The sequence below is a fragment of the Symphalangus syndactylus genome, chromosome 13 (genome assembly GCF_028878055.3).
Source record: "Symphalangus syndactylus isolate Jambi chromosome 13, NHGRI_mSymSyn1-v2.1_pri, whole genome shotgun sequence".
NCBI lineage: Eukaryota > Metazoa > Chordata > Mammalia > Primates > Hylobatidae > Symphalangus > Symphalangus syndactylus.
This window is the reverse complement of record NC_072435.2, coordinates 42,223,807-42,251,748: the sequence shown is the minus strand read 5'-3', so window position 1 is coordinate 42,251,748 and position 27,942 is coordinate 42,223,807. Positions and strand designations below refer to the sequence as shown.

The 27,942-nt window shown below is 53.3% G+C and overlaps 1 protein-coding gene across 2 annotated transcripts; it reads right to left on the bottom strand.

Annotated features, from left to right (window-relative positions):
• Positions 1-6: 6 nt before the first annotated feature.
• RAB8A (RAB8A, member RAS oncogene family) lies at positions 7-22,171 on the bottom strand. Of its 2 annotated transcripts, none has more exons than XM_055239196.2 (8): positions 21,636-22,171; positions 15,366-15,426; positions 11,841-11,901; positions 8,109-8,186; positions 6,131-6,220; positions 5,566-5,631; positions 4,044-4,094; positions 7-1,428 (listed from the first exon to the last, which is right to left on the bottom strand). In XM_055239196.2, exons 1-8 carry the CDS (start codon positions 21,757-21,759, stop codon positions 1,336-1,338), a joined length of 624 nt encoding a protein of 207 aa, XP_055095171.1. In that variant the 5' UTR covers positions 21,760-22,171; the 3' UTR covers positions 7-1,335. The 2 variants fall into 2 exon arrangements, with proteins under 2 accessions (XP_055095171.1, XP_063472540.1); XM_063616470.1 differs by having other exon boundaries at positions 4,044-4,074; positions 21,636-22,031.
• Between the last annotated feature and the right edge of the window lie 5,771 nt (positions 22,172-27,942).

Genomic DNA, 27,942 nt, shown 5'->3' with positions numbered 1-27,942 from the left:
AAATCCTTGGACTTTAAGATGAGCTTTAATTTGTTGGTTTTCCTTAAGTGCATTTATCGATGTAAACAGAGCATGTTAGAGATTCCCGGGGAGAGCAGACTATTGCTGATATGTTGGTTTAATTCAAAAGAAACGATGATGCCAATGGTTTGGATCGACAGCAGCTTAAGGAGGAAAAAAAAAAAAAAAAGAAAAAAAGAAAAGGCTGGTGACACCCCTCTGGCTTGGTTGACCTGGTCCCAATCGCAGTCCCTACGGGACAGCAGAGCTGTCAAAACAGAACCCAATGATGACGGCTGAAAATCAAGCCAGACTGCTGTGCGGTCAGCCTGCCGCCGTGGAATGCCTCGTGTCTTGGCCATGTCCAGCCAAGGGTACAACGTGCTTATACCCGATCACCCAGGTTTGCCATTGGAAGTCAAAGACAGAATTGCTTCATGGCACTACAGATGTGGAAAAATAAAAATCTCAGCTAGAAAGAATGTCCGATTTGGAGACAGCAGGAGGACATGAAGGAGTGGGGGCCATTTTGGTGCTGAAAGGAGGGTGCCCCAACTTCAGGAGGACCATGTGACGGCTGTGGCTGTTTTCGGGGTCACTTGTAGCACACACGGCGTCCCCTTGATGCTCGATGGGGACCGCAGACGGGCCTGCGGACCTAACCCCTGGCTGTGGACAGGAGAGGCTGCTCCAGGCTTCTTTCCTTCTCAACGCTTTACAAGGATTTCCTTCATTTGTGCTTTCCTTTGGTTTAACAGTTAAAAAAGAAGAGTGAGGGGGCAAAATGGTTTGTCACTTGTCCAAAACTGAGAGAAGAGGTGGAAGTGGGCGCCAAAATCTCCTGGGTGATGCTTCCCGGGCCTGGCGATCGGTTGCCTTGCTCAGGGTTTGGGACCTGCTGCTCCTGGAACCACCGCTGGCCTTCTGGGACCTCGCTTCCGTGGTGGGGGACGTGAACCAACCTCCTGGTGGAGCTTTGTGTTGCAGTGAGGCCACAAAGCAAAGGCCCAGAGGCAGAGGCCTGACACTGGCTATGGTTGACGGTCGCACCTTGACTCCCTCTCTCTCTCTGGATATACAATGTGTGGGTGGGCCCGTTCAGCAGACGTTACAGGAAAAATAGCAAATTTTTAACTTATTCCATCTCCAAAGTTGAAAAAGATCAGACAGTTACTAAAATAAACGATTTCTCAATTGCATTCTGGTGGCCGTGGGCCTGGTGGCCGTGGCGTGGGCGGGGCATTGGAGGTGGGAGGGCCCCGGCTGAGTGAAGGGCTCACTCAGAACAGGCACAGTCAGCTGGGCCGAGCGAGGCTCAGAGTAAGGCGGTGTTCCTCACAGAAGAACACATCGGAAAAAGCTGCTCCTTTTCTGCTGGTCTGGTGTGATTTTGACTCCCTGGTTGCTCCCCTGGGGGCTATTGCCTTCCTGAAATCACAAGAGGTTTTCTGAGGTTATCACTGAGCATCAGCACTACGTCTCACAATCAACCAGCCATCCACCTAAACATCCATCCAACCATCCATCCAACCAACCAACCAACCAACCAATCAACCAACCAAATCAATCAAACCAACCAAACCAACCAACTAACCAATGAGCCATCCAACCATCCATCCATCATCTGCCAGGTCATCCTTCTGTTCCCATTCCAACCATCCAACCAACCAATCAGCCATCAAACCATCCATCCATCATCTGCCAGTCCATCCAGCTGTCCCCTTCCAACCACCCAACCAACCAGCCAACCAACCAACGAACCAACCATCCATCTATATACCCTTTCAACCATCCATCCATCCATCCACTCACCCATTCCCTTCCATCCATCCACCTGCTTCCAACCAACAAACCAATCAACCAACCATCCATCCCTTCCAAGAACTATCCACTCATCCATCCCTTTCCAACCATGTCTTCTTCCAACCATCCATCCCCTTCCAACCAACCAACCAACCATCCATCCCCTTCTAACCACCTCATCCAACCAATCAACCATCCATCCATTCCTTTCCAGCCATCCATCCACCCATCCATCAACTTCCCTCCATCCACCCTCTTGCAACTAACCATCTCCTTCTAACCACCCCTTCTGACCAATCAACATCCATCCATCCCCTTCCAAGCAACCACCTCCTTCCAACCAACCATTCAACCATCCCCTTCCAACCACCAACAAACCAATGATCTATCTATCCAACCATCTCCTTCCAACAAATCAACCATCGATTTATTCCCTTTCAACCAACCATCCATCCATTATCTTCTACCCATCCATCCAATTCTCTTACAACTGATAATTCGTTTTTCAAAAACAGATCTATTTTCCATCTGCTATATACCACCCCTTCCAACCACTCTCTCACTTATCCGCCCACCCCATCATACCCTTCCCAGCACTTTGGGAAGCCAAGGCAGAAGAACTGCTTGAGCCCAGGAGTTTGAGACCAGCCTGGGTAACAAGTGAGATCCTGCCTCTTAAAAAAGAAAAAATGGCCAGGTGGGGTGGCTCACACCTATAATCCCAACACTTTGGGAGGCCGAGGCAGGTGGATCACCTGAGGTCAGGAGTTCAAGACCAGCCTGAGCAACATGGTGAAGCCTCGTCTCTACTAAAAATACAAAAATTAGCTGGGTGTGGTGGCATGTGCCTGTAATCCCAAGTACTTGGGAGGCTGAGTCAGAAGAACCGCTTGAACCCGGGAGGCAGAGGTTGCAGTGAGCAGGGATTGCACCATTGCACTCTAGCCTGGGCAACACAGCGAGACTCCTTCTCAAAAAAAAAAAAAAAAAGAAAAAGAAAAAGAAAAAGAAAAAAAATTAGCCAGGCATGGTGGCGTGTGCTTATAGCCCCAGCTACTTGGGAGGCTGAGGTGGGAGATTGCTTGAGCCCAGGAGTTGAAGGCTGCAGTGAGCTGTGATGGTGCCACTGCACTCCAGCCTAGGTGGCAAAGTGAGACTCTAAAAAAAAAAAAATCTCTTTTTTAACTAATAAAAAAACTAAAAGAAAAAAGAATCAAACCTTGACCATTATACTGAAGAAAAAAAATTACAAGAAAATCCCAAATTATTGTTGGTCAGTGCACTGGTTTCCATGAACTGTTTCCCATTTTGATTTAATGGCCAAAGAGCTGCTATTAAATCAATCACATGCCTCATTGTTCAACTCACCGCATCTTAGAATTACAAAACAGATTTGCTTACATCAGATGTAAACTACTTGAACGGCATTTTGTATTTTATGTGCATTCTCGAGTGACCAGACTTAACCCACAAATAGAGCGCCATGTGCTCCTCGATTGGACAACCAATGTAACATGGCTGGGAAAGGGCAGTTGCTGGAACCAGGGCGAGGGAGGAAGGGTCACTATGGTGTTTAGGCACTAAATGCCCCCAAAGTACAGGGAAGTGTTTTGATTCCGTCAAGAAAGCACCATTGATACTGAGCGCAATGGACTAGGAAATCACTAGTGCGGTAAACAAAAAAAGCAAGAAACGAATGAGAGGATCGATGGGGAAGGATTCATGCAGACTTCCCTGGAGGCCTCAAGAGAACCCTGGGACACAATGAAGGTCGCAGAGCTGTCACAACTTGTAGCATCTGGGGCTGGGGTGGAGCGGGGGCAGGTTCTTGATCTGCCATGCTTGTCAAGATGATGAGCCAGCAGTTATCAGACACCAGCCCCGGCCCTGCCCAAGCGACCTAGGAAGCTTTTCTCCGAGACGTGGCTCTCTGTCCCTGCACACCGTGTTGTCTTTCTGGCCCTTCTCTTAAGTGGAATGGAAAGGGCCGTGTGCCCCCTGCTAGCCTGGGGATTCACCGGGCACGGCCTTGTCTGCTTGGGCAGCGTCCCCAGGCCGGCACTGTCTGATGCTGATGCCCCAGCCACACCTGCAAACTCTTCCCCCTTTCCCAGCAATGTCCCATGGGGTCTGGCTGGGCCCTAAAAAGCAGGATCTAGGGCATGTCATGTCACTGCTGCTAACGACAATGGCTGGATCCCAGAGATCCACTCGGGGATCTAGGAAGGACACACACTCACCAATTTTTTGTCCATTTTTGCTTTGATGTCTCTGGCGAGAGTGAAAAATGCCTGTGGAATAAGCACATTGTGAGTCCTCGGGATGGCAGGACCCCGAGTCCTCAGCTGCCCGTGTACAGCAGGTGTGGCGGGACAGCTTCCCAGGAGTGGGCCTCCCATTTGGCCCTTTGATGCCCGCCTCTGGCAGTGGCTTCATCTGGCCTGTCTGGCCCCGCTCCTGTCCTTCCCTGGCTCCCTCTGCCTCCCAACCACCCTTACTCCCTGGTATCAACTCTCACTTCCGTAGAGCACCTTAGCGTTGCCGGGACTTTACGAATGTGCCACCTCCCCTAAGCCCTGTGAGATGGGGCGACACTCAGTTGGCCAGAGAGGAAAATGAGGCTCAGAGAGGCCAAGTGACTTGTCCAAAGGCACCCAGCAGTTAACCGACCAATCCAGAAGGATCTAGAAGGAGTGCCCAGTTCTTTGTCTCTAACTCCTAGGTTCTGTCAGCTCTGGCCTCCCTTCTGATGGTCAGGGAAAAAGGCAAGCAGCTCTGTGGCCAAACAAGCTTCACTCGGAGTCCTTGCCTGGCAGGGCTGGGAGCGGGAGCAGGTTCATCTCCCAGCAGCCAAGGCTTGAGCTGCTGTCACAGCCTTGAGGAGGGGACATACAGAGATGGCAGGAGGCGTGATCCCAACATACATCCCCATGATATGGGAGGTACTGGAGAGTGGCTTGGGGTGCGGAGGAAGGCCCAGGGGAGGCTGAAGGTGTTCTTGGGGAGAGGCCCCCTGGGCCGGGCCCTGACTAGAAAAGGGAACCTGGCAGGCAGAAAAGGGGGCACATAGGAGGGAAATGCAGTGAAGTATTGGAGAAGGGAGCAGCCCAGGTGGCCTGGGGAGGGAGTGGTGGGGTGGGCAAGGCCCGAGTCCTGGGTGGCAAACACCAGCTGTGGTCAGCAAGGGAGGGTTTTCCATGCCAGGCGAGGAGTCTAGCCTTTGTCTTCACGTCAGCATAGAGACTTTAGGTCAGAAGTGATATGGAAGATGTGCTTTGGAAACACGACTAGGATGGGGAAACATCACAGGATCGGCCGCAGGGCTGGGGTCGCCCCGTGGAGAGGGGAGGGCGGCATGGGCCCGGGTCCCATCAGGGCTCCCTGCTGTGTCTGGGCTTTTGACAGGGGCCTCTCCAGGGTAAGTGGTGTGGCTGAGAGGGTAAACACAGAGTTGGGTCTTTCTGAGCCTTAGTTTCCTCACCTGTAAAACCGTGCCTATTCCCCAGGGCTGCCCAAGAGCCCGTGAGATGCATCCTAGGTGCCCTTTGTGGGGCCTGTCCCTGCTGATGGCACATTCCCAGGGGCTGCCTGTGCCTGGCACGTGGCACTGCCCAGGAAATGTCCCTCAGAGGACTGAATGGCAGCCCTGAGCCCGAGGCTGTTCCCTCTGGCAGGACCTCCTCGGAGGACGCCAGCTCCCCCTTCAGCCTGAAGGGGCCGATCCTGCAGGCCCCGTGTCTCCCAGCAGGAGCCGGGACTCACATTTTCCACGTTGATGTTGGCCTTCGCGCTGGTCTCCATGAACTTGATTCCATAGTCGAGGGCCAGCTGTGAGAGAGGGAGGCACACGCATGAGCACACCAGCTGCTGGGCGCATCTGAGCTTGCCCAAAACAGGAGCGGAAGGCAGTGCCGGCGCCAAGAGGGAGCAGCAACGGGGCTGGGGCTGTGCGGCGTGACTTCCTGGATCACTCCCTCAATTCTATAGTGAATGGCCCTCCATAGTGCTGCACAGGGCATGGAGTGCTGGGGTTGGCAGCTGAGATGGGAGGGTGGCGGGGGCCTGCTGGGATCAAACCATGGCTCCATTCCCTGCTCCTGTGGTCTTGAAAGCCTGCAGCGGGGCCATGGTAGGTTTTGAAGAGATGCCCGCAGAGCGTACCCAAGAAGCCCCGGCTGGGTGTGTGCTCCTGCCATCCCACAGCACATGCCCCACTGGGGTGACCAACTCGTCCCAGGCCCCTGGGGCAGAGGAGGGACAGGGGAAGCCCTCCGCACAAAAACCCCTAGACCCCAAGGCCCTCTGCCCCTTGTGCCACCACGCCCACCTTTTCTCCCCGTTCCTTGGAAACTTGTCTCTTGTCATTCACATCACACTTGTTCCCGAGTATCATCTTTTCGACGTCTGCAGAGGCGTGCTGAGAGGGAGGGGGACAGACGGGGGATCAGACCAGATGACACAGGCCAGGTGCCTCTGCCAACACACAGCCTGTCCCCAGAAATCAGAGCGGTGGGGTCAGGACTGCTAGGTACAGCCTGGTCTAAGGGACAAGCTAAAGCTCACAGAGGCCAAGCAGCCGGCCCCATGTCACACAGCTAATGCCAGGGCTGGGGCCAGGGTTCTAGCTGCTACTCTGAGCAAATGCACATTTTCTGAAAATGCTTTCTGGCAGCTTCTATGGCTGTATCAATCAAGCCCCCACACCTGGGCTGCTGGGCGGATCTAGCCTATGGGAGGTGAGTGAGGCTGAGATATTTATCCCCGACCTTGGCTTTCCTCCTTCCCTCCCTGGCTCCTCTGCAAGAGGCCCCAGCTGTTGTCCTGGGACCTTCTGCTCTGACACTTTTTTTTTGTTTTGTTGAGATGGAGTCTCATTCTGTCTCCCAGGCTGGAGTGTAGTGGCATGATCTTGGCTCACTGCAACCTCTGCCTCCAGGTTCAAGCGATCCTGAACCTCCCGAATAGCTGAGATTACAGGCATCTGCCACCATACCAGGCTAATTTTTTGTATTTTTAGCAGAGTTTCGCCATGTTGGCCAGGCTGGTCTCGAACTTCTGACCTCAGGTGATCTGCCCGCCTCGGCCTCCCAAAGTGCTGGGATTACAGGTGTGACCCACCGCGCCTGGCCCTGACATTTCAACTCTCTTTTTGGGCTCCGGAAACAGGCCATGCCTGAGGTGGTCACAACTCGAGGCCGTCACCAGCCACAGGCACTTCACCACCCTGTGTGATGTTGCCCAAACTCTGCCCTCATACCCAAAGGCAGCTCCTTCGTCAAGCCTCCCTGGGTCCCCATGGAGCGGACCACGCTTCCTGGAGGACGGGGACACTGGAAACTGCTGTCTTCTTCCACCAGCTCAGACTTGGTCTCTGGAACCTACTGCGCCACTCCCTGCCTCACTTCCCATGAACCAGAAGGTGGCTCCTGCCCGCTGGCCAGAAACAGAGACCTTTCACAAAGACCAGGCTCTCCTCCTCTCCATGGATGAAGACAGCTTTCCCAGCTGGGGTGCACCCCTGCACTGGCAAATTCAGCAGCACAGCCCTCTCAGGGTCACTGGGGAGGTGAGCCCAGTGCAATGACTCATAAATGATGGGGTGGCCTCTTGGCCTGGCCTGGGAGGTCCATGAGTCCTGGGTGGACAGTGATATGCCCTTTTGCTGTGGTTTTATAGATGGGAAAAGTTCTCTGGCTGTGCCTCAGACCTGAAGCCCCATCTGGTTAGTTATAGAAAGCTGCAGGTGCCGGTAGCCAGGAAGGCTTTGCGGGTGAGGTCAGCTCTTTGGGGAGCAGGAAGATGAAGATGCTGGCTTTGGGAGGGGAGGAGGGGTTGGCCTCCTCTGTGGTTCAAGGTCTGAACACAGGTCGTTTGTACCAGGTCACACCCTGCTCCGATATAGCTCAAAGTACAACTGACGCCTGCTCACCACACCCTCCAACTACAAGGGTCACACCTGTGCTAGAACCTTCCTTCTCTAGAAAGCACCCAACACAAGCTTGGATTCCTTTCTCTTATGACCACAAGCTTGGATTCCTTTCTCTTATGACCATGACACTGGCCAAATCCAACAGCCTAGCTGGAGGGATGGGCTCCGAGGGGCTCTGGGGTGGGGCCAGGCCAGTGTGTGGTCCCTGGGGCCGGCTGCCTGCATCTCAGTCCCTGCTCCCACCACGTCCCTGACTAGGAGGCTGTTGGCAAGTGGCCTGTATGTGTCTCTGCACCTTGGCCTTCTCATGAGTAAACCAGAGGGCTTTGGGACAAGGACTGAAGCAGGGACAATGGGAGGAGCCAGTGGGCCTCACCTCCTCAATGTTGCGAATCCAGTTCCGGATGTTGTCGAAGGACTTCTCATTGGTGATGTCGTAGACCAGCATGATGCCCTGAGCGGGGAGAGAAGACACAGGTGCCTGATCGGCTGCAGGCTCTGGAAGGCAGGCCTCAGCGGCACCAGAGAACAGTGGCGGGGAGCCCAGCACCCACTGCACAGCCAGGCCCATTAGCTGCCGCCCTCCCCACCTCTGTGGAGCCCTGGAAGCCAGCCCCCTCCTTTCCATCCCTGTGGCCCTTCTTTCTGCTGGGTTCTGGAACCAGCCTTGTCCTGCCCCTCGGGCTGCTGAGGTGACCCTTCTGCCTCACAGGCCAGCCCCTGCCACGCCCTCGCTGACAAGCCCGGCTGGCTCCTCTCATGGCCCACGGGGTGGTGCCACCTGATGGTGGGAGCTGGTCTATAGGCCCACTGCCATCAGCACTCCCCTCATGCTGACCCTCCCCTGCAATCGGCCTCCTCTTCACCCCTTGCTCACCCCACGCTCTGCCTGAGCCACCTCCCAGGCACAACTGAGCCCAGGAAGTCCTGACCCGACATCCACACAACTTCCAGTGACCCCACCACAGAGGGAACCGGCTGTGTGAAGATGGAGCCGAGAGCGCCGAGGCCCTTCCAGTTCCCTAACCTAGACGTGAGCAACTGGGAGATGGCTTGTGGGTCCTGAAAGAGCTTCGGGGCAGCCCTGCCTCAGCCTGGGTCCACAGCCTTGCTACTGCTGTGGACAAGGGCAAACATGCCCATGCAATGCAAGGGGAAACTGAGGCACAGAGACGTGACCTTTAAGATTCAAGCCCGGGGTGGGGGGACTAACTCCAAAAGCGCTGATGACACCTATCCTCTCAGCAATGTCCCTGGGCCTTTTTCAGCCCCAGAACCCACATGTGGGGGCCACCTTCTGACGGTCTGTGTGTGGTTCTCGATGTCCTTGTGGAGTGCCCACAGCAGGCCAGCCTGCAGTGCCATCACAAGTCCCCCTTTGTTGCCGGGCATCCTGGGCTCCAAGGCATGTGGCCTGCTCACGTCCAAGCCTGGCTTTCTTCCTTCCTCCTCGCTACCTGCTCCCCAGGCCCAGCCCTGCATCTGTGGCACCTGTGGGCACTGATGACTTCTGCAGCTGGCCAAGTTGTCTGGGGCCATCCAAGTTTGCAGAATAAGGACACGGGCCCTGTGGTAATGGTGAGACAGGTGTGGGTGCAAGAGTGTGGGACAAAACAACACAGATGGGGCAAGAAAGGCACTGTAACCCCAAATCCCCCTGGGAATTTGGGGACATGAATAATAGCCTCACAGTCAGGCGCAACCACGGCGAAGAACCTCAAGGCTGCAGTGGCCCATGATGTCTGCCATGGCCCAGCCACGGTGGGCATACCCTGTCACTGTGACATGGTCAGGGACAGGGGACGTGGGGCCCTTTATCCGGGGACCGGACCCTCTGAAGGCCCAGGATTCCTGCCTTCACCACTAAGTTGGTGACATATGCCCAAGACTCAAATTCCTGGATTGTACCTATTTCAGGGAGCTGAGGGGAGAGAACCTGGACGTTAGTGGGGCAGTAGGTAGAGCTCTCTCTTAAGAATCAAGCAGAAGCACCTGGAAAATACTGAGCCAGCCATCCTATTCCAGGTTTTCCTGGAAACGCCCCTCAGGGCTCCAAGTGACTATTTCCCAGGCCCCCGTCTGGGCAAACCTCACCATGGGTCTCTAGGCATCCAATGCTTCCCAAACTTGGGATTTTGAGGCCCAAGGGTCTAGGAGCATGCTGACAGAGATGAGGACACAGCTGCAATGGCGGCGCTGTCCCATATGACTGCTATTGGCTACACAGGGCTCTAGGGCATCAGAAACATAGCTGCTTTGACCCGAGGAGCTGGATTTTCAATGTTTTTTAAAATTAATTAATTAAGTAGTTAAGCGATGGATTCTTGCTCTGCTGCCCAGACTGGAGTGCCGTGGTGCAACCTCGGCTCACCGCAACCTCTGGCTCCTGGGTTTAAGCGATTCTCCTGCCTCACCCTCCTGAGTAGCTGGGATTACAGGCATCCACCACCATGCCCAGCTAATTTTTATATTTTTAGTAGAGATGGAATTTCACCATGTGGCCAGGCTGGTCTCCAACTCCTGACCTCAAGAGATCTACCCGCCTCGGCCTCCCAAAGTGCTGGGATTACAGGCATCAGCCACTGCGCCTGGCTGGATTTTCAACGTTAATTGGGTAAATTCAAATAGCCACAGGCAGCCAGTGGTGGCATCTGTTCAGGTTGGCCTGGGTCTAGGAGGATGGAAAGCCACAATCATCTTGGTGCTGGTTGAGGATGTGGGTGCTAGAGACAAACAGCCCAGCCCAGCCTAGCCATTTACCTGCTGAGTGAACTTCCGCAGAGCAGGCCACCGGGCCAAACCTCAGGTTCTTTGTTATAAAACAGGGATGACAATGGCGCTTGCATAAAGAGGTTCACAGCCAAAATGCAATGAGATAATCTGAGCTAAGACCTGGGCCCACCGCCTGGTGCAGGGGAGGGCTTGGTGATCAGGGCAGGGTGGAAGGTGGCTATTTGGGCCCAGAGAAGATCGGGACAGGCCCCAGGTCACACAGTTTTCTCCAGAGGCTGAAGCTCCTCAAGACCCCAGTGCTCTCAGGCCACCTGCCCGCCCTCCCCCAGAGCACTGTGAGGTGGGGGAAGAAATACATTAATTTCACTGAGGCACACTAAGGCTGCAACCCACACGAGTGGGTTTCCATGAGGTTTCGGATGCCGCGTGGGATGCTCTAAACACATAATGCCTCCATTCATCTCCACCCTCAAGTCTTTCCTGAGCAACTACTGCAGACCCAGCAAGTTCCCTGGGGTCAGGCAGATGGCAGGGACCAGGATGTGGCGCTGCCCTCATCGAGGAAACAGGCAGCTGGCTGAGCAACTAAATGATGGGGCATGCCGAGGAAAGAGTGGGGAGCAGAGGGACCTGGGAATGGGGAGAGGCAGCCATTTATCCTCAGCACAGCCTGAGACACAGTGCCGTGCTCCGTTCCATTTTCCAAGTCAGGAGATGGAGCTCAGTGGGCAAGCCAGGGTCTCAGGCTAGGTCCAGGGGCTCCACCTCCTGCTCCCTCCACCCCTGAATGCCCTGCCACCTACACACAGGGCCCCTGACACAGGACCTTGTCCCATCCCTGGCCGCCTTCTGCATCTAGTTAAGGCCTGGCCCAGAGAAGGTGCTTGAGAAATATTTTGAGGGATGATGAGTGAGTCTTCCCGTCACGTCATCCCGCCTCAGGCCTGGGTGACGGATATAACGGCCGACAGCCCAGGGCAGGTCAGCTCCTGGAAGGTCTTCAAGCTTTTGGTAGCAAATTCCATAGAGACAGATGCAGGTCATGTGACAGCTTCTAAAAGTCAGGGCATGCCGGCTTCGACCGCACTGAGCTCACCTGGAAGAACCGGCTTCCTGTGTCCTCCTTCATTCCCAAAGAATTATGTTTCCACTTTATTTAAACCCTGCATTGTCTCTGCAGCCAGAAGGGGAGGTATGTACATGGGGGTGGGCCAGGGCACAAAGCCTGTTCCTAAAACTAAGTTGGGACCAAGGAGCCCTGAGGAGGTGGGGCACAGGCGCCACAGAAACATCTAGGCTTCGGTAACCAATGCACAGTGACGCTCCCATGTTGACTTAAAAAGGAGATAAAAACAACCAAACAAAAAATCCCTACCATTGCGCCCCTGTAGTAGGCCGTTGTGATCGTCCGAAACCGTTCCTGACCGGCCGTGTCCCTAAACGTGAAGAGAAGGGATATTAGCAACATTAAAAGAAAGTAACTGTCCCCAGTAGGAGACAAGGAGCATCTACCCGGGATGCCTGGCTTTCTCACGGGTCAGCCACTGTGATATCTTCTTCTGCTAAGGCAGCACCTTCTAATCTCCCTATTATTACAGGGAAGGACACTGTGGCCTGGAGGGGTTAAGGTCATTTGATATGGCAGAGCCATGATGGGATCCCTGACCCATGCGCCTTCTCCTCTTCTGCACCTTTGCTTCCAGGGAATTCTCCCTGGAGTTTCTGGTTCACAGAAGAGGCAGTCATGTGGCTCAGGAACATAGCTCTTGCTGTTGAAGGTGGCTGGGACTCAGGAAAAGCTTTCAGGCCTGCCATCTTGGTTTGAATGATGGGGAAAGTCCCTCCTCATCTGCATGACAAGGAACACAGGGCCTATTGCCCGGGAGGTGATGCCTGGGTAAGACACACCCATGCCCAGCCCAGCTCCTGGCTTGAAGGGTACTTACTGTTTGGTTTAAAGGTAGGTAACCTAACTGGCCAGGCGCAGTGGCTCACATCTGTAATCCTAGCACTTTGGGAGGCTGAGGCAGGTGGACCACCTGAGGTCAGGAGGTCGAGACCAGCCTGGCCAACATGGTGAAACCCCATCCCTACAAAAAATACAAAAATTAGCCAGGCGTGGTGGCACATGCCTGTAATCCCAGCTACCTGGGAGGCTGAGGCAGGAAAATTGCTGGAACCCAGGAGGCGGAGGCTGCAGTGAGCTGAGATTGCACCATTGCACCCTAGCCTGGGTGACAGAGCAAGACTCCGTCTCAAAAAAAAAAAAAAAAAAGGTAACCTAACTGGCCTGGTGCAGTGGCTTACATCTGTAATCCCAGCACTTTAAGAGGCCGAGGCGGGTGGAGCACCTGAGGCCAGGAGTTCGAGACCGGCCTGACCAACACAGTGAAACCTCATCTCTACTAAAAATACAAAAATTAGGCAGGCGCGGATCTGCAGTCCCAGCTACTTAGGAGGCCGAGACACAAGAATCACTTGAACCTGGGAGGTGGAGGTTGCAGTGACCTGAGATCGTGCCACTATATTCCAGCATGGGTGACAGAGTAAGACTGTCTCAGAAAAAAAAAAAAAAAAAAAAAAAGCCAGGTGTGATGGCTCACTCCTGTAATCTCAGCACTTTGGGAGGCTGAGGCCAGCGGATCACCTGAGGTCAGGAGTTTGAGATCAGCCTGACCAACATGGTGAAACCCTGTCTACTAAAAATACAAAAGTTAGCCAGGCGTGGTGGCAGGTGCCTGTAATCCCAGCTACTCGGGAGGCTGAAGCACGAGAATTGCTTGAACCAAGGAAGTGGAGGTTGCAGTGAGCTGAGATCATGCCACTGCACTCCAGCCTGGGTGACAGAGTGAGACTTTGTCAAAAAAAAAAAAAAAAAAAAAAAAAAATTAAAGGTGACCTAACTGATTGGTGGCAGAGCCAGGGCAAGACTCAGGTCTTGTCTCCAAGCCCAGCGTTCCTCCCACGGCCTTGCTGGGACCCAGAGGGCTCTATACGTCTGGATTGTGCAGAAACACCTTGCTTGGAGCTAAGCTGACTTTCTGACACCAGCAGCAGGAGACATGAGTGGTTAAGAACAGTCATTTTTGCTGGGTGCGGTGGCTCACGCCTGTAATCCCAGCACTTTGGGAGGCCGAAGTGGGTGGATCACCTGAGTTCAGGGGTTCGAAGCCAACCTGTCCAACATGGCGAAACCCCGTCTCTACTAAAAATACAAAATTAGCCAAGCATGGTGGCAGGCACCTGTAATCCCAGCTACTTGGGAGGCCGAGGCAGAAGAATTGCTTGAACCCAGGAGGCGGAGGTTGCAGTGAGCCGAAATCGTGCCACTGCACTCCAGCCTGGGCAACAAGAGCAAAACTCTGTCTCAAACAAACAAACAGTCATTTTTTTTTTTCAACCACAGTCCTTAGAAGAGTTTTGAGTCACTAACCTCACCACAATTGCTAAGAGCAGAAGCAGGAAGGCAGGAGGAAAGTGAAACTTCTGCTTGCTGGTGCAGTGTCACTTTGAACTTGGGAACAAAGGGTGACGTGGCACCAACGTGCTGGAAGTGGAGAAACTTCCATGGCTTGGAACTTACAAGGCAGCCAGAGCTTGATTACTACCAATGTCTGCAGGATGGACTGCATGTTAAACCTACCTGACTCCCAAAGTCAGATTAAGAGGTGAACAGTAGGGCCGGGCGTGGTGGCTCACGCCTGTAATCCCAGCACTTTGGGAGGCCACGGTGGGTGGATCGCCTGAGGTTGGGAGTTCGAGACCAGCCTGACCAACATGGAGAAACCCCGTCTCTACTAAAAATACAAAATTAGTTGGGCGTGGTGGCGCATGCCTGTAATACCAGCTACTTGGGAGGCTGAGGCAGGAGAATCACTTGAACCCGGGAGGCGGAGGTTGCAGTGAGACAAGATCGTGCCATTGCACTCCAGCCTAGGCGACAAGAGCAAAACTCCGTCTCAAAAAAAGAAGAAGAAAAAAAAGAAGAGGTGAATAGCACCTGGAGCCAAGGGTAGCTGTGGGGCTCCCTGAAACTGGCAAGTGGGGATGACCGGTCACACTTTGAGACTTGAGGGAGGATGGCTTCGTGGCCCATCTCCTGGTACACTGCTCCTACTCAAAGGCGCTTGCCTGGTTTGGGTGACAGGGAAATTGCACCATGCTCTTAAATGTGACTTCTCTTTGTTTTGCTCAGGGCCAGTGACTCTATGCAAGTGTGGCATGTGTGCAGGGCAGGACCCCACTATACCCGCCACCTGAACTCAGTCTCAGCAAACTGGGTCAGGCCACTGATGGCGACTTGGAGTCTCCCCACTTCCCTAATTGCATGTGCATGGGAAGTCACCCTTAGTTCTCAGGAATGGAAACAGGTCTCAACAGGGGGCCCGGCCCTCGGCTTAATTTCGGTTCGGGGTTTCGGTCTGTATGCTAGGAAGGGAGGCCAGGCCTGCCCCAGGAGAGAAAAGAGGAAGTGAAGTTGGACCTTTATGCTTCTGAGTGGGTTGAGAGGCTCAAAAGGAAACTCTTGGCTGGGGCATCTCACAGTCCCTGCAGGCGTCACCAGCACCTGGCACCGAGAGGGCTCTTTTCCCGTTCAACAGAAGCAGCCCACTCTGAAGCCCAGACTCAGATGGTGCCCACTGCGGAACACTGAGCTAGCCAGGGCTGGGCAGCTTTGTGCCTATGATGCTATAGGCCCTGGTGCCCTGCAGCCAGCAGAAGACAGCTCTCTGGGCTGGGTATAAACCTCCAGGAGCTTCTGGAGAAAGCCCCATGTGCCAGGACTGGGCACCAAGAAATGGAGGCCAAGGTCACAGGGACGGTGGAGGGAGAAGGCCAGGGGCTTCTGGCTTGAAGCCATCGCCAGGTGGAGAGAATGACAGAGAACAATGACTCTTACCATATCTGCAATTTAATTCTCTTGCCATCGAGCTCTATGGTCCTAATTTTAAAGTCAATTCCTGAAAGAAAAAAGAAAAAAGGCACGTCACTGTCAGCCCATTTCCCAAGTTGTGTCTGAGCTGGGCGCCACCAATCTGTGCAGGTAACAGCTGTTGTGGCTTACGGAGACCCTGCCTGGTGCTGGGCATGCGGGATGTCGGAATATCCAGATCTGGAAACACTTGGAGATACTTTCCCTCTCCAAGGGCTGACGGGAGCAGTGCAGAGCAAACCCAGGGGGCGTGGGTGGCAAAGTCCTGCTCTTGTCCCTTGCTACCAGCTGAACCCGCCTCCCTGCCCCCCAGGCAGTTGTATGGAGTGGGTCTCAAGAGAGCCCTCTGCAGGCCTGAGTCCCTCGCTCCCCAGCACCCTGCAGCTGACCCCCAAGCACACAGGGCCTTGGGCCCCACGATGCATCAATGCACATGGTCACGTTCTCTCCTGCCCCCAGCTTTTGTACACGCTGTTCCTTTTCTGCAGGTGGTCTGTGTCCCACTGACTGTCAGCTGGGCAAACTTCTCCTCCTTTAAGGCCCCCTTGAAGATCACCTCCTAACAGGCCTTCCTGACCCCATCCTCCTTGTCTCTCACCTCCCGCTTTCATCCCCTTTCCCCACGGTGACCTCGCAGCCACCTTGATGTTCCCCAGGCTCCCACTGTTCCCCCTCAGTCCCCTCCCCAGCCTTCAAAAATATAACCCTAACCATGTTACACAGCTAACCTCTGCTCCAAACTTTCTTTTTTTTCTTTTTTTGAGATGGAATCTCGCCCTGTCGCCCAGGCTGGAGTGCAGTGGCAAGATCTCGGCTCACCGCAGCCTCTGTCTCCTGGGTTCAAGTGATTCTCCTGCCTCAGCCTCCCGAGTAGCTGGGACTACAGGTGCCTGCCACAATGCCCAGCCAATTTTTGAGTTTTTAGTAGAGATGGGGTTTCACCGTGTTGGCCAGGCTGATCTCAAACTCCTGACTTCAAATCATCCGCCTGCCTCAGCCTCCCAAAGTGCTGGGATTATAGGCATCAACCATCGCACCCAGCCCTCTGCTCCAAACTTTCTAGTATGTCCACCAACAGATGAATGGATGAACAAAATGTGGTCCAACCATACAACGGAATATGACTCAGTCATAAAAACGAACGGAGTACTCATCCATGCTATACAATGTGGATGAACCTTGAAGACAGGATGCTGAGAGAAGCCAGACACCAAAGGCCACTTAGTGTGAGATTCCATTAACAGACATGTCCAGCATACGCTCATCCATAGAAACAGAAAGCTGATTAGCGGTTGTCTGGGGCTGGCGGGGGCAGGGGGACGTGCGGAAACTAGAAGGGTTGGTATCTTTTTTTTTTTTTTTTTTTTTTTGAGACGGAGTTTCTCTGTCACCAGGCTGGAGTGCAGTGGTGCGATCTTGGCTAGGCTGGAGTGCAGTGGTGTGATCTTGGCTCACTGCAACCTCTGCCTCCCAGGTACAAGTGATTCTCCTGCCACAGCCTCCCAAGTAGCTGGGACTGCAGGCACATGCCACCATGCCCAGCTAATTTTTCTATTTTTAGTAGAGGCAGGGTATCACCATGTTGTTGGCCAGGCTGTTCTCGATCTCTTGACCTCGTGATCTGCCCACCTCAGCCTCCCAAAGTACTGGGATTACAGGTGTGAGCCACTGTGCCACCGTGTGTGCCTGGCCTTGGGTTGGTGTCTTTTTGGTATAATAAAAATGTTCCCAAATTGCCTGTGGTGATGGTTGTGGAACTCTGTGAATGTACCCAAAGCCACTGAATTGTATACTGCAAATGGGTGAACTGTATGCGAATTCTATCTCATAAAGCTATTTTTTTTTAAAGCCTCTTTCAGTGGCTTCCCTGTCCCCTTCCCTCGAATAAAGTGGAAACAGCTCCCCGTGTGTGTCGAGGTCCTGCCTAACCTGGTCACCTCTCAGCACTCTGGCCCATGACCTGCTCTCTCTGGCCACACTATCCACACAGCGATTTCCTCAACATTCCAAGCACGCTCCTGACTCGGGGCTTTGATGTTTGCTCTTCCCTGCCCTGGAAAGTTCTTTCTTCTGTAGCTACCTGGCTACCCCTTCGTTCAGGTTCCCATTCAAGTTCCCTCCTCGGGGGAGCCTTTCTGACCATCCTCATCAGTTCTCCTTTTACCTATTTATTAACATAGCTGACGTACATTTATGTATCTGCTGCATGGACCTGGGCATAACGCTTGCAGATCATAATGGCCCATGTGGATGAGAAACAGCCAGACCCAGCCTTTGCCACCAGGAGTTTGTTCAAATCCCTGCCGGAGAAGACTTGAGGCCCAGGACTGGCTGGGCCTCTCTGAACCCAGGGTGGGGATGCTAACTCCATCCAGCCAGCCCCAGCACTGGACTTTCGCCCTCTCAAACGTAAGCTCCCTGGGGCAGGGACCTGACAAGTCTCATCCACTGCTATTACCTCCAGTGTGAACACACAGGGGCTGAATACGCATTTGCTAGAAGCTGGTACCCCAGTCCTGCACGCACCTTGACTCACCTGCGTCCTCTCCGCAGCCCTCTTGCCAAAGCGGCTGCCTGGCCCACAGAAGACACTGGCAAAATATGGCTGGATCAAAGTATTAAAGTGCAACAGGGTCTACACCGTGTTGAGCGGTTCACAAAGCACTTTCTCAAATGCCCGTTCTCAAATGCCAACCCTCTCACTGGAGGAATCAATGGGCCCCCGAGGAGGCAGTGGCCCCGAGCCAGGCTGGTGAGAACCCATTCCAGGGAGCTACAGGGCCAAGTCCACACCACAAATGATGGATGGGGCTTCTGAGAATAGGCTTTGGTGAAATGTAACTTTTGGCAAAATGTTAAGGATTGAGTGGCAGAAAATGAACAGCCACTCAATCCTTGTCTATAAGGAAAACCCAGAGGTACACTCAGCCAATAGAGAATTGCTTTTTCTTTTTTTTTTGGAGACAGAGTTTTGCTCTGTTGCCCAGGCTGGAGTGCACTGGCACAATCTTGGCTCACTGCAACCTCTGCCTCCCGGACTCAAGCGATTCTCCTGCCTCAGCCTCCCGAGTAGCTGGGAATACAGGCAAGCGCCACCACGTATGGCTAATTTATGGAATCACCTTTAAGCATTAAGGTGATTCTGCTTCAGGACTAGACAGCCCAGTGTGCCCAGGCTTCCTAAAACATTCCCCACTTCCTGTCACACGTGTACAGGGACACAAAAAACCAAGGAGCACTGTTAAGTTGGCCAAGCTCCACCGCAGCACTCCGCCCTACACTCCTCTGGGTTTTATTAACATGCCACATTTAATTAGGAAGTGTAAACTTTATGAGGCCTAAGAATTATGAGGCCTGAACTTCAAGGTCATGGTGAATTAGACTTTCCTAGAAGACAGAAGGCTACAAATGGAAGGAGGGGAATGAAGGGGTGGGAGGGAGGGATCTTAGGGTCAGGTGCCACCTCCACCTTGCTAGGTAACTTTCACCAAGTCACATCCTCATCTGCAAATGGAAGACAGCCTCTTTAAAGCTCAAAGTAACTCTAAGGAGGAGGGGTTGGGCTGGGCGTGGTGGCTCATGCTTGTAATCCCAGCACTTTGGGAGGCCAAGGTGGGTGGTCATGAGGTCAGGGGTTCGAGACCAGCCTGGCCAACATGGTGAAACCCCATCTCTACTAAAAAAACAAAAACAAAAACAAAAAACAAAAAAACAAAAATTAGCTGGTCATGGTGGCGGGTGCTTGTAATCCCAGCTACTCGGGAGGCTGAGACAGGAGAATCGCTGGAATCCAGGAGGCGGAAGTTGCAGCGGGCCAAGATTGCGCCACTGCACTCCAGACTGGGTGACAGAGTGAGACTCCGTCTCAAAAAAAAAAAAAAAAAAAAAAAAAAGAGGGGGGTTTGTGGGGATGGCCGGGAAACTGGGATCTGAGTGAATGCAAGCCAGTCTACCCACAGTTAACATCATTTCTTTTTCTTTTCTTTTTCTTTTTTAAGACAGGGTCTTGATCTGTTGCCCAGGCTGGAGTGCAGAGACACCATCACAGCTCACTGCACCTTGACCTCCTGGGCTCAATCGATCCTCCCACCTTGGCCTCCCAAGTGGCTGGGTCTACACGGATGAGCCACTATGCCTGGCTAATTTTATTTTATTTTTTGTAGAGATGGGGTTTTGCCATGTTGACCAGGCTGAATTAACGCCACTTCTTGATTGGTTGGAGCACAAGAGTTACCCTAAAGTTTGGCCTTGGAGTGGGGGAGGGGGAAGAATTCAGAAACATCTGTCTTCAGAGGCTGGATGCTGTCACCGCAGGAGCCATTCATTTGCTTCCTCTAGATGGCCTCTGGTTGTGGTGACAACCCCTTATTGTCTAATTCTAATCCTCAACCACCAGGGTACTAGGCCGGGCAGACAGCGTCACTCCTGCTCTAAAGACAGCAGGGCTCAGAGAGGGGTAGTGCACATTCAAGGGCAAACAGCAACTGGAAACCAGACGTAATGATTTCCAGTCAATTCTCTCTATTTTACATCTGGCATATAACTGTTTCATAAAGCACAGCTCCGCTGGGTGCGGTGGCTCATACTTGTAATCCTAGCACTTTGGGATGCCGAGGAAGGCAGATCACAAGGTAAGGAGTTCGACACCAGCCTGACCAACACAGTGAAACCCTGTTTTTACTAAAAATACAAAAATTAGCTGGACATGGTGGCGGATGCCTATAATCCCAGCTACTAGGGAGGTCGAGGCAGGAGAATTGCTTGAACCCGGGAGGCGGAGGTTGTAGTGACCCGAGATCACGCTGCTGGATTCCAGCCTGGGCAAAAGAGCTAGACTCCGTCTCAAAAAATAAAATAAAATAAAATAAATAAAGCACAGTTCCTGGAGGTGGGCAAGAATGGAATTAGCACATTATCGTGGGGTTCAGGGAGATAACACGATTTTGTTGAAGTGACACAGTAAAGCAAAGGCCATTCCCTAGGTTTTCTTGAGTCGGAATAAACCCCTGGACTTAGTGACCATTCCCCCACTTTCCCCAACCCTAGCAGGGCTACAGAGCTCACATGCCACTCAGATCCATGTTACTCCCGGGTCAAACCTTTTCATTGTGGGCCAGGACTGCTTTTGTGGCACTGAGAGAGGTCAGCTCCACTTCTGTGGACGTCACAACTGAGATGCACCAAGCCAATTCTGTTCAACCACAATGTGGGCTGGCCCTACAGGAAAAGCTGTTCTAAAGTGACAACCGGAGTCTTGGGCCCTTCGATAGGGAAGTCAAGGCTGTCTGTGGCAGTGGCTGATTTAGTTTCTCGCTGAGACTTTTATCTTGCATCTTTTTGGGGATGACAGGTCCCAGGGCAGGCAGTGCTGTCACTTGCCATTGCTGTCACTCCTGGAGCAGGATGAAAGGTGGGCAGGGAAAAGGTCCTGACTCCTCTTATCATTCCTTCTAGAGGAAAATACACTTATGAGGGGAAGCATGGTCAGGGAGAGAGGCTCAACCTCTGAACACTCCAGAGAAAAGAGCAGGAATGGTGTTGGTTAGAGTCTTGGCTCCAAGGTGCATTAGCTGAGCTTGTCATCAGCTGGGAGTGTGCAGTAGCATCTCTCTAGGATAGCCAAGCCTCGAGTTTTGGGTTGAGACACAGCCAGGTTCAAATTCCATCAAATCCCATTCTCACCACCTGCAGACTGTGTGGCCTTGGGCAAGTTCCATGCCCTCCCTGAGCCTCAAATTCCTCATCTGTGAGATGGGCTCATAACAGCACTTAACACCAAGAACTGGAGAGTGTGAAAATGCACGTGAAGCACTTGGCACATAGTAAATGCTCATTAAGGTGAGATGCCACTGTCTTTTTCCCATGGCCAATTCCCCATGACTCAGTTTCCACTTCTGTAAGGCAGGAGCCTCAAAAGAACCGCTTCGAGGGCTGCTGCTAGGACAGATCGAGAGGACGGGCGCGAAGACCCCAGCTCAAGACATAACACGCCCTAATGAGCGGGCTAAGGGTCGGAGCCTCAGTCTCCCCATCTGCAAAATGGGCACCTGGTCTCCCCCACCACGGCCCAGGAACCCCCGAACGGCGGTGCAGGCGACTGCTCTTCTCCCTTTAGGCCCCCTCGACCCTTTAGACGCCCTCGGCCCGTCCAGCCCTGTAGATCCCTCAGCCCCAGCCCCTCAGGGGCGCGCCCAGCCCGGGCCTCCGGCGCCCCCAGCCACTCCCCGGTCCCGCTACCTATGGTGGAGATAAAAGTGGAGTTGAAGGCGTCCTCGGAGAAGCGGAACAGGACACAGGTCTTCCCCACCCCCGAGTCCCCGATCAGCAGCAGCTTGAACAGGTAATCGTAGGTCTTCGCCATATTACACTCTCTCCCCGACGGGAAGTGCGGCCAGCGCCTTTCCACTGGCCACCAGCACCGTCCATCAGCACCGAGCCCGCCCCTTATTGGCTCCAGGCCCGCTGCGCGTCACCGCGGCCGACGCCCGCCCCTGCGTCCCGCCAGTCGCGGGGAGACCTTGGGAGGGGGCGAGCGGAGCGCGGAGCCGGAAGCAGCCCGAGCGCACCTCCCATTGGCCGGCACTAGGGAGAGCAGGGGCTCTGATTGACCAGCAGTGAAGAGTCGTGGGGCTTCAAATGAAGAAGAGGCGGGGGCGTGGCATTATGTGGCCGCCTTCCACCCCCGACTCGGGCGGCCCGGCCCCGCCCCACTATAGGAGAGGGAAGGCACGGAGCGGCGCCAACGGCTCGCGCGCCTGCAGCCTGGGGGCGGGGCTTGGGGTGCGTGCGCACGCGCGCCCAGAGTTCCGTTAGGCGACAGCAGAGGGCGCACGCCCGTAGTTGGGGCGGGTATCGCTCGGTTTCGCCCGCAGAGCTCGCGCAGGCGCAGTAGGCACCGAGGCGAGCGTGGGAAGGCAAGGTATCGCTCTCAGCCTTGTCTGCGGCCTGCAAGTCGGGGCAGTGGCAAGTCGGGGCAGTGGGGGCCTAGGAAGGAGAGAGGAGGCGCTGTATACTCGAAAAGTGACCCAAGCCGGGCGCGGTGGCTCACGCCTGTAATCCCCGCACTTTGAGAGGCCGAGACGCGTGGATCACGAGGTCAGGAGTTCAAGACCAGCCTGGCCAAGATGGTGAAACCCTGTTTCTACTAAAAATACAAAAATTAGCCGGGCGTGGTGGCGGGCGCCTGTAATCCCAGCTACTCGGGAGGCTGAGGCAGAGAATTGCTTGAATCTGGGAGGCGGAGCGTGCAGTGAGCCGAGATCGCGCCATTGCATTCCAGCCTGGGCGACAGAGCGAGACTCTGTCTCGAAAAAAAAATAAAAGTGACCCAAGACGAGCTCCGAGGTCTGTGGCCTAGTGACCGGCTTAGAGATACCCAAGGCCTCCGCCACCTGAGCGGCTTCACTGCCACAAGCTGTGCCCCGAAGCGCGCGCCGGCCTCCTCAGGGCCCGCCCTCGGCCGCCTTAGGGGTTGTCCGGGCCAGCCCGGGGGTGGGAGGGGGGAGGGTTAGAGCAGTAAGGATGCTGGGTCCTATCTAGGGGCCAGGGCTCTCAACATTGAAAAAACTGGCCGGGGCCGGTGGCTTCCCGCCTGTGATCCCAGTGCTTTGGGAGGCCAGGAGGTTGAGGGTGCAGTAAGCCGTGATCGCCCCGCTGCACTCCGGCCTGGGCGACAGAGCAAGACCCTATCAAAAGAAAAAAAGGCTGGGCGCGGTGGCTCACGCCTGTAATCCCAGCACTTTGGGAGGCCGAGGCGGGCGGATCACGAGGTCAGGAGATCGAGACCATCCTGGCTAACACGGTGAAACCCTGTCTCTACTAAAAATACAAAAAAAAAAAAAAAAAAAAGCCGGGCGCAGTGGCAGGCGCCTGTAGTCCCAGCTACTCGGGAGGCTGAGACAGGAGAATGGAGTGAACCCGGGAGGCAGAGCTTGCAGTGAGCCGAAATCTCGCCACTGCACTCCAGCCTGGGCGACAGAGCGAGACTCTGTCTCAAAAAAAAAAAAAAAAAAAAAGTAGCCAGGTATGGTGGTGTATGCTTGTAGTCCCAGCTACTCAGGAGGCTAAGGTGGGAGGATCCCTTGAGCCTAGGAGGTCAAGGCAGCAGTGAGCTGTGATCGCACCATTGCACTCCAGCCTGGGTGATGGAGCAAGACCCTTTTTTTTTTTTTTTTTTTTTGAGATGGAGTCTCCCACGGTCACCAGGGCTGGAGTGCAATGGCACGATCTCGGCTCACTGCAACCTCTGCCTCCCAGGTTCAGGCAATTCTCCTGCCTCAGCCTCCCAAGTAGCTTGGATTCCAGGCACCCACCACCACGCCTGGTGTGGTGTATTTTTTTGTATTTTTAGTAGAGATGGGGTTTCACCGTGTTGGCCAGGCTGGTCTCGAACTCCTGACCTCGTGATCCGCCTGCCATCACCTCCCAAAGTACTGGGATTACAGGCGTGAGCCCCCGCGCCCGGCCCCTGACTCTTAAAATTTTAGTCCCATTACCAGCCCAGCAAAATGATGTCATTACTTTTTTCCCCATTTGATGGTGAGAAAACTGAAGCCAGAGGAGGTTAAGTGACTTTTTCCCCCTCCCTGCTCAAAAGTGGGAATTTGGTATCTGAACTCAGAGTGCCAAGCTTCCAGGCTGCAGTTTGATCACTAGGGCTCCCTGCTTCTTAGAGATGGTCCAGTCTGTTCTAGGTCACTCTGGGGCCTCCAGGGCCTTGAGGCTCACTTAAGGATCTGCGGAAGGAGGGCCCAGCCTTTCCTCCTCCCTTCCACTTCAGCTCATTCTTCTGCTAATCTAGCTCTGGTTAAAAAAGCTTCAACCAGAGGCATTGACCACTTTACAGGCCTCAGCCTCTGTGGTATTTGATAGTCTTGACCACCTCTGAATATTCCTTTTTCTTGGTATTATCCTCATTTTATTTATTTACTTATTTTTGAGACAGGGTCTTGTTCTGTGGCCCAGGCTGGAGAGCAATGGTGTGATTTCACTCACTGCAACCTCCGCCTCCCAGGCTCAAGTGATTCTCCCACCTCAGCCTCCAGAGTAGCTGGAACCACTGGCATGCACCACCACGCATGGCTAATTTTTGTTTATTTTTTGTAGAGATGGGGGTCTTGCTATGTTACCCAGGCTGGTCTGGAATTCCTGGGCTCAAGCCATCCTCCCACCTCAACCTCCCAAGTAGCTGGGACTACATCTGCACGATACTATGGCAGGCTAATTTTTTTTATTTTTTGTAGAAATGGGGTCTCCCTATGTTGCCCAGGCTGGTCTCAAACTCCTGGGCTCAAGCGATCCTCCAGCCTCCACCTCCCAAAAAGCTGGGATCACAGGTATGAGCCACCACACCTGGCCCTATACCATTTTTTTTTTTTTTTTTGAGATGGAGTTTTGCTCTTTGTTGCCTAGGCTGGAGTGCAGTGGCGCGATCTCAGCTCACTGCAACCTCTGCCTCCCGGGTTGCAGTGATTCTCCTGTCTCAGCCTCCTAAGTAGCTGGGATTACAGGTGCCTGCCACCACATCTGGCTAATTTTTGTATTTTTAGTAGAGATGGGGTTTCACCATATTGGCCAGGCTGGTCTCGAACTCCTGACCTTAGGTGATCTGCCCACTTTGGCCTCCCAAAGTGCTGGGATTACAGGTGTGAGCCACCACGCCCGGCCCCTATCCCTTTTTTTTTTTTTTTGAGACAGAGTCTTGCTCTTTCACCCAGGCCGGAGTAAAGTGGCATGATCTCGGCTCACTGCAACCTCTGCCTGCCGGGTTCAAGCGATTCTTCTGCCTCAGCCTTCTGAGTAGCTGGGATTACACGCGCGTGCCACCACGCTCGGCTAATTTTTGTATTTTTAGTAGAGACAGGGTTTCACCATGTTGGCCAGGCTGGTCTTGAACTCCTGACATCAAGTGATCCCCCCCAAAGTGCTGGGATCACAGGCATGAGCCACTGTGCCCGGCCCTGTCCCTATTTTATTAGCTGATTTCTTCTCCCTACCACCTCTCCCCTTCTTTGTTTTTTTTTTCTTTCTCAGACCGCAGTGCAGTCTTTTTGCAGGGGGCGGGGTTCTGCCTGTCCCTTAGTGTTTGTGTTCCTCGTTGTTCTGTCTCTGTTCTCATTTTCTGGGGGCTCGTAATCCATGCTGACCATTCTCAGTTTTTTATCCTTAGCCCACCCGTCTCTTCACGTACACCTGCGTTCAGGACATCTCCCTTTGGATTTGTCAGATACTCCTAGCTCAGCACGTTCACAACTGAACCCATCAGCTAATACCCAGACTGGCTTGTCCTGATTTTCTTTAGGAGTGAAACTTAAGCCGTCTTGGACAGCTGCCTTTAATCTCTCATCGGTCACATCCTGGTTTTTAAGGAGGTTCTAAATAGTTCTTGAGGGCCGGGCACGGTAGCTCACGCCTGTAATCCCAGCACTTTGGGAGGCTGAGGTGGGCCGATCACCTGAGTTAGAAATTTGAGACTAGCCCGGGTAACATGGTAAGATCCCATTTTTACTAAAAATTAAAAAAACTAGCCGGGTGTGGTGGGCACCTGTAATTCCAGCTACTCAGGAGGCTGAGGCAGGAGAATGGCTTGAATCCGGGAGGCAGAGGTTGCAGTGAGCCGAGATTGCACCACTGCACTCCAGCCTGGGTGACAGAGCAAGACTCCGTCTCAAAAGTAAAAAATAAAAAAAAAAATAGCTCTTGAATTGCATTCTTCCATTTCCATTGCCACAGTGGAATCATCACATTTCTCCACTGGTCTCCCTGACCATTTTCTCTAACCCAGATTTCACCCTGTAGTGTGCTTATTCTAAAATACTTGAGGCTGGGCACGGTGGCTCATGCCTGTAATCCCAGCACTTTGGCAGGCTGAGGCAACCAGGTTACTTGAGGTCTGGCATTTGAGACCAGCCTGGGCAACATGGCGAAACCCTGTCTCCATTAAAAATACAAAAATTAGCTGGGCACACGTCTGTAGTCCCAGCTACTTGGGAGGCAGAGGTGGGAGGATTGCTTGAGCCCAGGAGGTCGAGGCTGCTGTGAGCCATGATCGCGCCACTGCCCTCCAGCCTGGGTGACAAGAGTGGAACCCTGTCTCAAAAAACAAAAAAACCACTTCCTTTAATAGCCATCTGTGGTCTCTGGGCAGGATAAAATCCAAAATCTTCCTCTTAGCGTTTGAAATCCCTCACAATCTGGTTCTAACCTCATGCTGTGTTCCAGCCATACTTCATGGCATTGGAAACTCCTCAAAAGTTGGGACAGGTTCGTTGAACACAGTGAAGTGTGAAGTGCTGAGGCCACAACCATGACTAAAACAGCATCCCAAGATGAGATTACAACCCAAGTGGGGAGGGAGGAGGGAGAAACACACACACAAAGGGGGAACTTCGGTCAAATCATGGCAGGGCCTTTATTGGAGGGGGTGACTTTATTCATTCACATTCCCTGCACCAACCATCTAAATCAGCCCAGTGTCCGTTAAAGGTTGGATTGGTCTAAAGGAAATGCTTTAATTGTATACTTTTATTATAACTGTACATTTTTGGTTATTTTATTTGTTTATTTATTTAGAGACAGTCTGTCACTAAGGCTGGAGTGCAGTGGCGTGATCTCAGCTCACTGCAGCCTCCACGTCCCAGGTTCAAATGATTCTCCTGCCTCAGCCTCCTGAGTAGCTGGGATTATAGGCACCCACCACCACACTCAGATAATTTTTAGTGGAGACGGGGTTTCACCATGTTGGCCAGGCTGGTCTCAAACTCCTGAATTCAAGTGATCCGCCTGCCTCGGCCTCCCAAAATGTTGGGATTACAGGTGTCAGCCACCATGCCCAGCCGGTTATTTATTTTTTATTAATTTATTTTTGGAGAATGGGATCTCGCTATATTGCCCAAGCAGGTCTCGAACTCCTGGCTGGGCTTGTTATCCTCCCCCGTCTCTGCCTGCTGTTTGTTTTTAAGACAGAGTTTTGCTCTTGTTGCCAAGGCTGGAGTGCAGTGGCAGGATCTCAGCTCACGGCAACCTCCGCTTCCCGGGTTCAAGCGATTCTCCTGCCTCAGCCTCCCGAGTAGCTGGGATTACAGGCATGTGCCACCACACCCGGCTTTTTGTATTTTTAGTAGAGATGGGGTTTCTCCGTATTGGTCAGGCTGGTCTCGAACTCCCAACCTCAGGTGATCCGCCCACCTCGGCCTCCCAAAGGGCTGGGATTACAGGCGTGAGCCACCGTGCCCGGCCTGTTACTTTATTTTATTTTGTTTTATTTTTGAGACAGAGTCTTGATCTGTTGCCCAAGCTGGAGTGCAGTGGCGCGATCTTGGTTCACTGCCACCTCTGCCTCTTGGGTTCAAGCAATTCTCCTGTCTCAGCCTCCCAAGTAGCTGGGATTACAGACGTGTGCCACCACGCCTGGCTAATTTTTGTATTTTTGGTAGAGACAGGGTTTCACCATGTCGGCCACAGTGGTCTCCAACTCCTGACCTCAGGTGATCTGCCTGTCTGTGACCTCAGATGATCTGCCCGCCTTGGCTTCCCAAAGTGCTGG